The sequence below is a fragment of the Macaca nemestrina genome, chromosome 4, assembly GCF_043159975.1.
Source record: "Macaca nemestrina isolate mMacNem1 chromosome 4, mMacNem.hap1, whole genome shotgun sequence".
NCBI lineage: Eukaryota > Metazoa > Chordata > Mammalia > Primates > Cercopithecidae > Macaca > Macaca nemestrina.
In genome coordinates this window covers 14,871,100-14,886,035 of record NC_092128.1, presented here as the reverse complement: position 1 = coordinate 14,886,035, position 14,936 = coordinate 14,871,100, and the positions used below count along the sequence as shown (strand labels likewise).

At 40.0% G+C, this 14,936-nt stretch overlaps 1 protein-coding gene across 1 annotated transcript; it reads left to right on the top strand.

Annotated features, from left to right (window-relative positions):
• Positions 1 to 2,514: 2,514 nt before the first annotated feature.
• Positions 2,515 to 3,450, top strand: LOC105474813 (olfactory receptor family 6 subfamily B member 1). The gene has a single exon (XM_011729625.2). The coding sequence runs from the start codon at positions 2,515 to 2,517 to the stop codon at positions 3,448 to 3,450; it is 936 nt and encodes a 311-aa protein (XP_011727927.2).
• The last annotated feature ends 11,486 nt before the right edge of the window (positions 3,451 to 14,936 follow it).

The window sequence follows — 14,936 nt, the reverse complement described above, 5'->3', positions numbered from 1 at the left end:
ATGGGTCTATGAATCTCTGGTTTGGCAACCTTGTCCCATCCGAACCCACCCTCCCACATCAAAAACAAGAATATAATAAGAGGATATTGTCATCCTGCTGACAAACAGTGATTACTAATGGTCTATACTTCAAGATGATTCTTAAATGCCTCACTATTCCATGATCTGGTCCGTGACAATAAAGTCTCTCTTTCTCTCTCCAGCCATCTCTTTTCTGCTCATTCACTCGCTCACAATTTGCCCACTCATGTAGCAATTATGAATTGCTCTCCTGAAAATTTCAAGCTGTTTCAGATCTCTGTGCCTTTGTTCACTCTGGTTCATCTGCCAAAAATGCCTTTTCCTCCTCCTAATTTACATTTCAAACATATCCAATCATTATCTATTCTCTGATACATTTACCAAGCATTTCTCTACATTCATTTCTGCTATGTGTGTCTGACTGAATATGTACTTGTGTCATACTGCTTTCTTTTTAACGTTTGGGGTCATCTCTAATAGTCTCAGCTTATAATAAAATTTCAACAGGATTAAAGAACATTTCATAAAATAGTCAGAAATTTTAAATGTAAAATACACTGGTGAGTCCCAAATGTGATATTCTTCATCAGCGTGTTTCACTCTAGTGGTTAAGGACATGCCTTTGTAGTCAGCCCTGGGCTTTACGATTCTGATTTTATCACTGTCTAACTTGAAAATATTATTCAATCTAGCTAAACCACAGTGTCTTCTTTGAAATTAGAATAACAATGTATAATTAACATTGTTTTGTGGATTAAATGGGATATTGCATGAAAAGAACTTCCCGGCATCTATTAAATACTCAATAAATTATTGTTAGAGGATTTTCTGAACTGTGATAGTAAGACAGTTAGTAAAGATAGTAAAATAGTTAGTAAATGATGCCATCTAACTAACTACCTTAGTAAATGGCATCACCTCTAGGTAATAAGCCCTATATTTGAGATTCCTCCTTGATTTCTTTCTTTCTCTTACCTTCCCTATCCAACCCACCAATTACTGTTAAAGGTTCTACTTCTAACGTGTATCTTAAATCCACTTCTCTGGAACCACAGTATCTAAGTTCACTGTCGCCTATTCTGAGTAGCCTCCAACTAGTTTCATAGCTCACAGCTCACACTCTTGCCTCCAAGGAGTCCATTTTGCAATGACAGAGTTATCTTTCCATTGCATAAATCATATCATGTCCCATTCCACCTTTGATCTTTTGCTTGTTTCCCACTGCTTTCGACCACTGTTCAGATCCCCGATTATAACCTCTGGGGTCCTGCACTTCTGACCCTGCCTTCCTGCCTTCTTCCTTGGCTCCTTTCCCATCCATCACAGCACAGCAATTGCACCTCCTTCAGCACAGCTCCCTCCCACCTCAGCCCTTCAAAGAGCTGGGGCCCTAGAATCTTTCCCAGCCTCAGTATCACCTCCTCAAAGGTCAGAGGGACCTTTCCTGATTACTTTAGTGTTATGTTCTGTCTGTTAACCTTGATAGAAAATATTTCCAATTTTATAATGCATCTCCATCTTTGTTTGCTTATCTTTAAAAATCTCCACTCAGTGATCCCCACCTTTACTCCCAAGAACGTCACATTCCCTGAATGAGGCCCATGTTTACTTCGCTCACGGCTTTGCTTTGGATCACAGCAGCTCCTCCTCTCCCTCCTGTTAGCATATTCTTACCTTCATCACTGCTCTAATATGGGGGAAAATCCCCTTTCATGATTATTGCTATTAGTTTTTATACAATTTCATTTACATTAACTCATTTGGATTTTGATTCTCAACGACATAAGCTGAATAAATATTAATATTCACATTGACAACAGAGGAAACTGAATCTGAGAGAGGGTAAGATTTCAAGGTCATAGCAAATCCGTGGCAGACCTTTGACTTGAATGAAGTCCAGGGGATTTTTAATACCGAAAAGCCCAAATCTCTGCTACTCACTTTCTCATGTACCTCACAGGTGATGACAGCTACTCTCTATCTCCAGGGATGGTAGATGAAAATAATAGCATGTGAAGGATAAAGGAGTTGTAAGGAAGAACTTCCAGAGCTCTGGGTAGGTGGTGAGACAGGAAGGTCAGGTGTGTCTTTTGGAATTGGCAATTGTAAAGTGTCAGACGGTGCAAGATAGTAGAAGGAGCATGGATTTTAGACTGAGACTTCGATGTGATTCCTGCCCTGCTACCATTGACAGCTTGGTCAGTTACTTAATTCCTTTCCAAGACACGATTTCTTCATCATTAAAGCAGATATTATCACACACACACACACACACACACACACACACACACACACACACACGGCTATGTGGAAATTAAATTACGTTGTGTGCCTCACGTACGCAGTTCACGGTCTGAACTATAATATGTATTAATAAATGATAACTGTTACTGTTACTGATAGAGAAGACAAGGGTGGAAAAATATAGCTGGACCAAGGAGTCTGATCAAATGATTTTTCCTCCCCAGGAGACCTAAGCCCTGTGTCTCCAATATGGAACTGGAGAACCAGACACGAGTCACCAAGTTCATTCTGGTGGGATTCCCCGGGAGCTTGAGTGTGCGGGCAGCCATGTTTCTGATATTCCTTGTGGCCTATATTCTGACAGTGGCTGAAAACGTGATCATCATCCTATTGGTGCAGCAAAATCGGCCACTGCACAAGCCTATGTACTTCTTCCTGGCCAACCTGTCCTTCTTGGAGACTTGGTACATCTCTGTGACTGTGCCCAAGTTACTGTTTAGTTTTTGGTCTATGAACAACAGCATCTCTTTCACACTCTGTATGATACAACTGTACTTCTTCATTGCACTCATGTGCACAGAATGTGTGCTCCTGGCCGCCATGGCCTATGACCGGTATGTGGCCATCTGTCGCCCACTCCACTACCCGACCATAATGAGCCATGGGCTCTGCTTCCGCCTCGCTCTTGGTTCCTGGGCCATTGGCTTTGGCATCTCCCTGGCGAAGATCTACTTCATCTCCCACCTCAGCTTCTGTGGTCCCAATGTCATCAACCACTTCTTCTGTGACATCTCTCCAGTACTTAATCTCTCTTGCACAGACATGTCCATAGCTGAGTTGGTGGACTTTATCCTGGCACTGGGCATCTTCCTTTTCCCACTCTTTATTACTGTCCTGTCCTACGGATGCATTCTGGCCACCATCTTACGCATGCCCACAGGAAAACAGAAAGCGTTCTCCACCTGTGCCTCCCACCTTGTGGTGGTCACCATTTTCTATTCAGCCATTATTTTCATGTATGCTCGACCTCGAGCTATCCATGCCTTCAACAAGAACAAAATTATTTCCATCTTCTATGCCATTGTCACTCCTTCTCTCAACCCTTTCATTTATTGCCTAAGAAACCGAGAGGTCAAGGAAGCTCTGAAGAAACTGGCATATTGCCAGGCCAGCAGATCTGACTAGTCAATTGCAATTGATTAGAAAGAAAGGTCGACTGGGAGCCTGTATGGCTTCCTCCATCCTTTCTCCTTTAACGACTCAGTTAGGACATTGCCCATGGTAATATGACATCACCATGTCTACATCAATCTCAGGCTCTTGGGTGTCTGCATCTGGGCATATGGTCAGTGCTCTAAGGCCATACACCTTCTAGAGAGCTAGAGAAAATAATTCTCAATGGTTGTGACCCCAAATGGGGTTTCTAAGACTGTGAGTAAATTTATGACCAAGTTGAGTAGGAAGAGAGATGGTGATGGGTGAGTTAGCTGTTTTTGGATCTGCCATACACTAATAGCTCTGGGGCCAACAAAATAGATGGTAGCTTCCTGATTTCCCATCTTTCTAAGACAGAGGTAGCAACTCCCTCAACAATCTCATTCTTGATGTTGTGCTGGGAGTGAATTTTGGTGGCAGAGACTGCTTCTTGAGTTTTTGCAACACTTTTTGCAAGCACTTACTAACCTGTATTAAATGCCTTTCTGCTTAAACTAGAGTGCTTTCTTTCATCTGTAAGTAAATTGCACCTTACACAATTGTGTTTTGTCTTCTGATATAACTCACACAGTTGCCTTTTATTGAATTTTATATTTCCCTTCTAGGTGCCACAATGTATCCTTTAGTGGGTGAACATAAAATAGATGATACATAAATATCGTCAAATATATGAATTGCCAGATAATAATTGCCCTCATTACTTCTCTTTTCTTTTGATCTTGATATTCTCTTGTTTCTTTCTCTCTTTTATCTTCTCTTGGTTTTCCGCTTTCTCCACACTCATCTCAGAGATAAGTAACAAGGTCAGTTTCAGGAATTGACAGAGATTTTCATTCCATGTCATAGTGATTCTCAACTCTCCTTACCTATATATCTAACACCTTCTACACACACACTAGAACCTCATTGATCAAATGTGCTTTACACCCATACATACATAGATTTGCTCACTCTTGGTTCATAGTTTTGCCAATAGCAAAGGGAGATATATTTTTAAGCTGTATTCAACATAGTGGGCCAACATTAGTGGGAATTTAATTCTTTTATTGTAACAGTTTTAAACAGGAGAGTTTCTTGCATTAATAACATCTTTTAGCTAAGAACAAACCACACTTTCAAGAATGCTTTCTCTTTCTTCTTAATTAAGACACGCTAGGCAGAATGGTTTGTTCCATCTTATAAACTTCCAGAACAGATGTTCAAGGAAGTAAATAACACACAACCACAGACAGTGGGGAGCAGAGATCAAAAGTCCCAGTTCCCTGAATCCAAACCTGGGTCTTTCTCTAGCGAATGGGCTCTCCCTAGAGGAAAACATACCTCTTTAAAAGCCGAGTATGAAAGCTAGTTGTAAAGGAATATAGTTGGAATTATGAATTGCTATACCTGCAGAACAGTAATAAAATAAAAATGAAAAAATGTGAATTATAGGTCCTAGAGGAAAAAAGAAACAAAAATAAAATTGCTTTAGGGAATAAATGTGCAAAAGAGAACAATGCTTAAAAATGGAAAGGATTTAATGTTTGCTTCTGGAATGTAGTTTGGTCCCTTGATGCAATAAAGAAGTTGTGATGAATATATTTCTATTTAAAACCTAGACATACAAAAAACAGATTATTTTCTGAAAACTTCAAATGAATCAAAATACAATGGCATAGTCATATAGGGATATTAAATGTGTGCGTTAAGAAAAGAAAAGACATGTTCAGTAGGGATTAGGAAATGAAAGATTAAAAAAAAAACTCTGGCAACAACTTGAATTTCAGCCCTGGATATATTTTCCACCATGTGACTTGGCCAACCCATCTATACTTTTGGAAACACTAAGTCTTCATGTGTAAAACAGGAGTAATAATAGTTGCTTGGCATTTCTTACACAATGGTTATGAGGATCAACTACCATAATGGAAAAGACATTGATTGTTAAATATCTTGGGCAGTCCAAGCTGCCACTAGATTAAGGTTTGCATGGGAAAATGGTTGGGAAGGCTATGCTCTCTGGACGTGTCTAAAATATATATTTAACTAATATACATTATTAAGGATCTATTACGTACCTGTAGGGATACGATAGCAAAATATTAAAACTTGTTACCTTTGTGAGCAGAAACAGATAGCAGATAATACCTTTGTGTGTGTGTGTGTGTGTGTGTGTGTGTGTGTGTGTGTATATATACATTGTAAGGAGAGTTGAGAATCACTATGGCATGGAATGAAAATCTCTGTCAATTCCTGAAACTGAGTTTGTTGCTTATCTCTGAGATGAGTGTAGAGAAAGCGGAAAACCAAGAGAAGATAAGAGAGAGAGACGAGCAAGAGAATATCAAGATCAAAAGAAAAGAGAAGTAATGAGGGCAATTATGATCTGGCAATTCATATATATATATATACACACACACACACACACACGCACACATATATTACATACATACATGTTGCAGTGGGTTGAATGATGGCTCCCAAAAATATATTTTCACACTTTCAAAGTGGAACTTGTGATTGTGAACTTATTTGAAAAAGAAAGAGTCTTTAAAATATAATAAAATTAAGGACCTCAAACTGAGACCATCCTGGATTATCCGAGTGGACGCAATGTCCGATGACAAGTTCCTTACATGAGAGAGAAGAGAAAACAGAGAAGGGGATGTGAAGGTAGAAGCAGAGATTGGAGTTATGCATCCACAAGCCAAGAAATACCTTGGGCCACCAGAAGCTGGAAGATACAAGCAATGATCCACCCCTAGAGCTGTCAAAGGAAGAGAGCCCTGATGACACTCTGATTTTGGACTCCTGGCCTCCAGAACTATAAGACAATATATTTGTTACTTTAAGCTACCAAGTTTGTGGTAATTTGTTATGAAAACCCTTGGAAATAAATACACATCCCAATTTTGGTGGCAGTAAGTGCTACAGATGGGGAAGAAGAAAGCATGAGAGTATATTAGGAAGTGCTGCTGGAGATGAGAAATTTTAAAGAAGATGGTCACAGAATCACCAAGTGAGAAAGAGGTGTTCGAGCAAAAACCTGTAGAAGCTGAGAGAGTAAGATATGTGGCTACTTGGGCAAAAAACATTCCAGCTAGAGAAACAGCAAGTGAAGATGTGGAGTCTTGAATAGTATGTTTGAGGGACATTGAAGAGACCAAGAAGCCAGAACAGTGAGAAAAGGGTAAGGAGGTGATATGCTTTGGCTCTGTTTCCCCACCCAAATCTCATCTTGATTGTAATCCCCACATATCAAAGGGTGAACCTGGTGGGAGGTGATTGCATTATAGGGGTGCTTTCCCCCATGCTGTTCTCATGATAGTGAGTAAGTTCTCACAAGGTCTGATGGTTTTAAAAGTGTTTGTCAGTTCCCCCTCACTTTCTCTCTCTCTCTTGCCACCATGTTAGATATACCTTCCTTCCCCTTCACCTTCTGCCATGATTGTAAGTTTCCTGAGGCCTCCCCAACCATGTGGAACTGTGAGTCAATTAAACCTTTTTAAAATAAATTACCCAGTCTTAGGTAGTTCTTTATAGCTGTGTGAAAATGAACTAATACGGAAAATTCATACCAGGAGTGGGGTACTGCTATAAAGATACCTAAAAAGGTGGAAGCAACTTTGGAACTGGGTAATGGGCAGAGGTTGAAACAGTTTGGAGGGCTCAGAAGAAGACAAGAAGATGTGGGAAAGTTTGGAACTTTCTAGAGGCTTGTTGAATGGTTGTGACCAAAATGCTGATAGTGATAAGGACAATGAAGTCCAGGCTGAGGTGGCCTCAGGTGGAGACAAGGAATTTCTTGGGAACTAGAGCAAAGGTCACTCTTCCTATGCTTTAGCAAAGAGATTGGCAGCATTTTGCCCCTGCTCTAGAGACCTGTGGAACTTTGAACTTGAGAGAGAGAATTTTCTGGTGCCTGGCAGAAGAAATTTCTAAGCAGCAAAGCATTCAAGATGTGACCTGACTTTTTCTGAAAGCATACAGTCATATCTTTCATAAAGAGATGATCTGAAATTTGAACTTGGATATAAAAGGGAAGCAGAGAATTAAAGTTTGGAAAATTTGCAGCCTGACTACATGGTAGGAAAGAAAAAGGCATTTTCTGGGGAGAAATATAAGCCTGCCTCAGAAATTTGCATAAGTAACAGGAAGATGAATTTTAATCACCGAGACAATGGGAAAAATGTCTCCAGGGCATGTCAGAAACGTTCATGGTTGCCCCTCCCATCACAAGCCCAGAGGCCTAGGAGGGATAAATGGTTTCCTGGGCCGGGTCCAGGGCCCCACTGCTCTGTACAGCCTCAGGACATGGAACCCTGTGTCCCAGCCACTCCAGCCATGGCTAAATGGGGCCAACCTACAGTTCAGGCTGTTGCTTCAGAGGATGCAAGCCCAAGCCTTACTGGTTTGGTTTCCACATGATGTTGGGCCTGCAGGTATGCAGAAGACAAGATTTGAACTTTGGGAGTCTCTGCCTAGATTTCAGAGGAGGTATAAAAATGCCTGTATGTCCAGGAAAAAGTCTGTTGCAAGGGTGGAACGCTCATGGAGAACCTCTATTAGGGGAAATGCAGAGAGAAAATGTGGGGTCGGAGTCCCCTGACAGAGTCCCCACTGGGGCACTGCCTAGTGGAACTATAAGAAAAGGGCCACCATCCTCCAGACCCCAGAATAGTAGCTCCACCAATGGCTTGCACTGTGCACCTGGAAAAGCCACAGGCACTCAATGCCAGCCCACGAAAGCAGCCACAAGGGCTGTACCCTGCACAGCCACAGGGGTAGAGCTGCCCAAGGCCTTGGGACACCACCTGTTGCATCAGCATGCCCTGGACATGGGACATGGAGTCAAAGGAGATCATTTTGGAGTCTTAAGATTTAATGGGTGGCCTGCCAGGTTTCGGACTTACATGGGGCCTATAGCCCTTTGTTTTGGCCAATTTTTCCCATTTGGAATGGGGACAGTTACCCAATGCCTGTACTCCCATTGTATCTTGGACATAACTAACTTGTTGATTTTACAGGCTCAGGGAAGAAGGGACTTGCCTTGTCTCAGATGAGACTTTGGACTTGGACTTTTGAGTTAATGCTGGAGTGAGTTAAGATTTTGGGGTACTGTTGGGAAGGCATAATAGTGTTTTGAAATGTTAAAAGGACATGAAATTTGGGAGTCCCCAGGGGTGTAATAATATGGTTTGACTCTGTGTCCCCACCAAAATCTCACCTTGATTGTAATCCCCATTTTGTTGAGGGAGGGACCTTGTGGGTGGTGACTGGATCATGGAAGCAGCTTCCTCCATGCTGTTCTCATAATAGTGAGTGAGTTTTCACAAGATCTGATGGTTTTAAAAGTGTTTGGCAGTTCCCTCCTCACTTTGTCTTTCTCCTGCTTTCATGTAAAACGTCCCTTGCTTCTTCTTTGCCTTTTGCCATGATGGTAAGTTTCCAGGTATGTGAAACTGAGTCAATTAAGCCTTTTTTTAAATGAATTACCCAGTCTCACGTAGTTCTTTATAGCATTGTAAAAACAGACTAATACAGCAGGGTAGGAGATAAGATAAGGGAGGCAAGAATAGGCCAGACACTGTTGAACCTGTAGCCAATGTGAGAAAATGTTGGGTTTTACTCTGAAAGAGATGGGAAACCATTAGTAAGTTTAGAGCAGTGGGGTGATATGATATTTTTGCTTTAAAAGGATCTCCCTAGCTTTTGGTGAAGGACAGACTTGCATAAGGCAAGGGCAGGAAAAGAAATAACATTTATGAATCCATTATGGTATCATGGTGACACACCTTGGTGGATTTGACAAACAGTAGTTGTGGAAATGGGGTGAAATGGTGTGGTTTTAGATGTATTTTGAAGATGGTGACAATACAGCATGTATATGCAGTCCATGTGGACCAGCTTGATAAAATATTCAGAGCACACTTTGTGAAGAGCTCTCATTAATCAGATTTTGCTGCAAACAAACCACCCCAAAACATAGCAGCTTAAAATTATTAAGTTTGAAGTCTGTAGTTTGAAGTCTGTAGATTTGCTGGGCAGGTCCACTGATTATGTCTGGGCTTGCTCACGTGTCTGCAGTCAACTAGCAGGTCACTGGGAACATGCCTGTGAGGTCTTCCCTCCACCTGGTCTCTTATCCTCCAGCAGGCTACCCTGACTTTGTCACATGGAGATGAAAGTGCTCTCAGAGAGGAGAAGCTTGACAAACCTCTTAAGGTCTACACTCAGCATTCACATTCTATTGGCCAAAGCAAGCCCATATTCAAGAGGTAGAGCAATAGACTCCACTTTTTGATGAAAAGACCTGAAAAGAACTGTGGCCTCTTTGGTAGTCTGTCACAGCTTTTTCCCTGAAACAAAAATAAATTTTAAAAATGACCTTTTCCAAATTATTTTCCATTGCTTTTTCATAGCTGGTAACAGATGCAACTCATTTTATACATGTCACTATGAATTTTTATAGGAGGTAACTACAAATATGAAAAATAGTACCTCTATAACACTAACAGAAAGAGACAATAAACCTGAGGAAGCACGAAAGATAGCATCATTTACATTTTTTAAAAAGTTTTCATTTAAGTACTAACATCCTAAGTTTACAGCTCAAAGCATTTTCACAAATTGCACACAGCCCATGAAACCAGCATCCACATCAGGAGAAAAAGAACCACCAGAAACTACACCCCCATGTGCATTTTCAGTCATAATTCCAAGAGTAACTGTTGTCCTACTTCAAACAGCAGAGGTGGATTTTGTGAGACATTTTAGTTAAAAAATTGAATTACACAATATGCAATCCCCTGTATATATCTTCTTTCACTCAATTTTACGTTTCTGAGATCTTTCCTGTTGTTACATGTAGTTGTTGGTAACACATTCTTATCATAGTATAGTATTTCACTGTGTGAAAATACTATAATTAGTCAGAATGGTGATTACTGAAAAGTCAAGAAACAACAGATGCAGGTGAGGCTGTAGAGAAATAGGAATGCTTTTACACTGTTGGTGGGATTTTAGTGAAATCATCGTGGAAGATAGTGTGGTGATTCCTCAAGGATCTAAAACCAGAAATACTATTTGACCCAGCAATCCCATAACTGGGTATATACCTAAAGGAATATAAATCATTTCATTATAAAGATACATGCATGCATGCTTATGTTCATTGCAGCACTATTCACAATAGCAAAGACATGGAATCAACCTAAATGCCCATCAGTGATAGACTGGATAAAGAAAATGTGGTAAATATGCATTACGGAATACTATGCAGCCATAAAAATAAGTGAGATCACATCCTTTGCAGGGACATGGATGAAGCTGGAAGCCATCATCCTTAGCAAACTAACACAGGAACAGAAAACCAAACACTGCATGTTCTCACTCATAAGTGGGAGTTGAACAAGGAGAACACATGGGCACAAGGAGGGGAACATCACACACCAGGGCCTGTCAGGGATGGGGATGGGGAGGAAGAGCATCAGGATAAATAGCTAAGGCATGCGGGGCTTAATACTTAGGTGATGGGTTGATAAGTGCAGCAAACCACCATGGCACACATCTACCTATGTAACAAACCTGCATGTCCTGCACATGTATCCCGAAACTTAAAATAAAATAAAAATTTTAAAAAGAGAAAATACTATAATTTATTTATCCTTTTTGCTCTTTCTGTATAGTGTCCAGTTTGGGACCATCATGAATAGCATTGTATGGCTATTCTAGTACATATCTTTGCTGAACCTATAGATGTATTTCTGTTTGGCATATAACTAAGACTGGAATTGCTAAATCACAGGATATGAATATGCCCAGCCTGAAAACATATTGTGAAATAGTTTTTCAAAGTGGCTGTACCAGTTTACACTCCCATCAGCACTGTATGAGCAGTTGAGAAGGTAGTTTTAAATGGTTAAAACTTCTGAATTAAGTGGAAACATTCATTATAAAGAGACATGCATGCATATGTTCACTGCAGCACTACTCACAATAGCAAAGACATGTAATCAATCTAAATGTCCATCAATGATAGGCTGGATAAAGAAAATGTTGTACATATATACCATGGAATACTATTTAGCCATAAAAAGAATGAGATCATGTCCTTTGTGGGAACATAGATGGAGCTGGAGGCCATTGTCCTCAGCAAGGTAACACAGGAACAGAAAACCAATGACCACATGTTCTCATTTATAAGTGGGAGTTAAATGATGAGAACACATGAACACATAGAGAGGAATAACACACACTGTGGCCTATCAGAGGGTGGAGGGTGGGAAGAGGAAGAGGATCAGAAAAAACAACTAATGGGTACTAGGCTTAATACATGGGTGATGAAATAATCTCCACAACAAACCTCCATAACACAAGTTTACCTATGTAACAAACCTGCATTTGTATTCCTGAACTTAAAATAAAAGTTACAAAAATCAAATGAAAAGTTTTTTTCCAAATGGAAAAAATTCCATGCTGATGGATAGGAAGAATCAATATCACGAAAATGGCCATACTGCCCAAAGTATTTTATAGATTCAAAGCTATTCCCATCAAGTTACCATTGACTTTTTTCACAGAATTAGAAAAAACTGCTTTAAATTTCATATGGAACCAAAAAAGAGAGCCTGTATAGCCAAGACAATCCTAAGCAAAAAAACAAAGCTCGACACATCGCACTACCTGACTTCAAACTATGCTGCAAGATTACAGTAACCAAAACAGCATGGTACTGGTACCAAAACAGATATACAGACCAATGGAACAAAACAGAGACCTCATAAATAACACCTACATATCTACAACCATCTGATCTTCGACAAACCTAACAAAAGCAAGCAATGGGGAAATGATTCTCTATTTCACAAATGGTGCTGGGAAAACTGGCTAGCCATATGCAGAAAAGTGAAAGTGGATGCCTTTCTTACACCTTATACCAAAATTAACTCAAGATGGATTAAAGGCTTACGTGTCAGACCAAAAACCGTAAAAACCCTAGAATAAAACCTAGGCAATACTATTCAGGACACAGGCATGGACAAAGACTTCTTGACTAAAACACTGAAAGCAATTGCAACAAAATCAAAATAGACAAATGGGATCCAATTAAACCAAAGAGCTTATGCACAGCAAAGGAAACTATCATCAGAATGAACAGGCAACCTACAGAATGGGAGAACATTTTTGCAATATATCCATCTGACAAAGGGCTAATATCCAGAATCTACAATGAACTTAAACAAATTTACAAGAAAAAACCCATCAAAAAGTGGGTAAAAGATATGAACAGACACTTCTCAAAAGAAGACATTTATGAAACCAACAGACATGAGAAAAAAGGCTTATCAACACTGGTCATTGGAGAAATGCAAATCAAAACCACAATGAGATACCATCTCATGCCAAGTTAGAATAGTGATCACTAAAAAGTCAGGAAACAAAAAATGCTGGCGAGGATGTGGAGAAATAGGAATGATTTTACACTGTTGGTGGGAGTGTAAATTAGTTCAACCCTTGTGGAAGACAGTGTGGCAATTCCTCAAGGATCTAGAACCAGAAACACCATTTGACCCAGCAATCTCATTACTGGGTATATATCGAAAGGATTATAAATCATGCTGCTATAAAGACACATGCACACATATGTTTATCTCAGCACTATTTACAATAGCAAAGACTTGGAACCAACCCAAATACCCATCATTAATAGGTTTGATAAATAAAATGTGGCACATATACACCACGGAACAGTATGCAGCCATAAAAAAGAATGAGTTCCTGTCCTTTGCAGGGACATGGATGAAGCTGGAAACCATCATTCTCAGCAAACTAACACAGGAACAGAAAACCAAACACCCCATGTTCTCACTCCTAAGTGGGAGTTGAATAATGAGAACACATGGACACAGGGAGGGGAACATCACATACCTGTGCCTGTCAGGGGGTGGGGGGCAAGGGGAGGGAGAACATTAGGACAAATACCTAATGCATGCGGGGCCTGAAACCTAGATGACAGGTTGATGGGTGCAGCAAAGCACCATGGCACATGTATACCCATGTAACAAACCTCACGTTCTGCACATGTATCCCAGAACTTAAAATATAATTTTTAAAAAAAAGAAAGAAAAGTTTATTTTCATGAGCAATTCATATCACATTAAAATTTAATAAAATATTTTTAAGTAATTATAATGTAGATATTTTATATTTACACATGAATACAAACAACTGGGACTAAGAGTTACTATTATAATCTTATTTTTATGTTTATTTAGGAAGTTACAGGATAGTTACCTCTGTACCCATTAGGAAGAAAAATTGGGGGATATAAATAAATGCCTTTATGCTTGTGTTTGGAAACCACTGGGAAAAAGTTGTAATATCCAAGGATTGTAAATATTCAAACACAGTATAACTAGGCTAATCTATCTAAAATTACAACTCTGGAAATTTAGATTGCAGATAATACCCGATTAACACTCCTGAAAGAGTCTCTTACACATAGAAAGACAAAAATTCGCTGCTGTATTGATAATTAGCTATATAAAGGAGCTCTCAACATTTAGTTTGTGCTTGTCTCGCAAACTGGGAAAAGAGCTGATGAGAATCCTCAGCACAGTCCGTACAATGAACTTAAGATGAGCAATCCTGTCAATAGCTGTGATGCTGCTCCAAGAAAAGACATAGAACTTTCCATGTGTCCTTGCTACCACAAATATGTAGTGATACGTTCATTTCCAATAATGTTTTACACTCTAAGAAAATTAGAAGCAGTTGGGCCAATGAGAAGTAACTTCCTACGTCTGCTGACGGTGACAGCATGGCACATAGGGTTATTATAGGTATATTATAAGCCAGCTAAGCTCTGGTCACAGGAAGGTAAGCTGTAGGAACTATCCTGCTTGCCCAGATAATGTTTTGAGATCCAACACTCTTGAATAGGCATCTAAAGTCAGGGCCAAGAATGGTTAAAACACAGCCAAAAGGCCAGGTGCAGTGACTCACACCTGTAATCCCAGCACTTTGGGAGGCTAAGGCAGGTGAATCACCTGAGGTCAGGAGTTTGGGACCAGCCTGACCAACATGGTGAAACCCCTCTCTACCAAAAATACAAAAAAAATTAGCCAGGTGTGGTGGCGGGTGCCTACAGTCCCAGCTACTCAGGAGGCTGAGGCAGGAGAATCACTTGAATCTGGGTGGCAGAGGTTGCAGTGAGCCAAGATCATGCCGTTGCACTCCAGCCCAGGCGACAGAGTGATACTCCGTCTTTACAAAAAAAAAAAAACAAAAAAGAAAAAACAAAAAAACAAAAAAAAAAATCCAAGAGAGCTGCTATTTATTCTCTAATCACCTGTACCCTGAGGGTGTGAGCAGACTGCATCCTTCCTAGGAACCAAGAGTGGGAAATTGGGGACTTCTTTCCTGTTTTGTCCACTATAACTTAATTAACTGTTTTTCTTTCTTAAATAAACTCC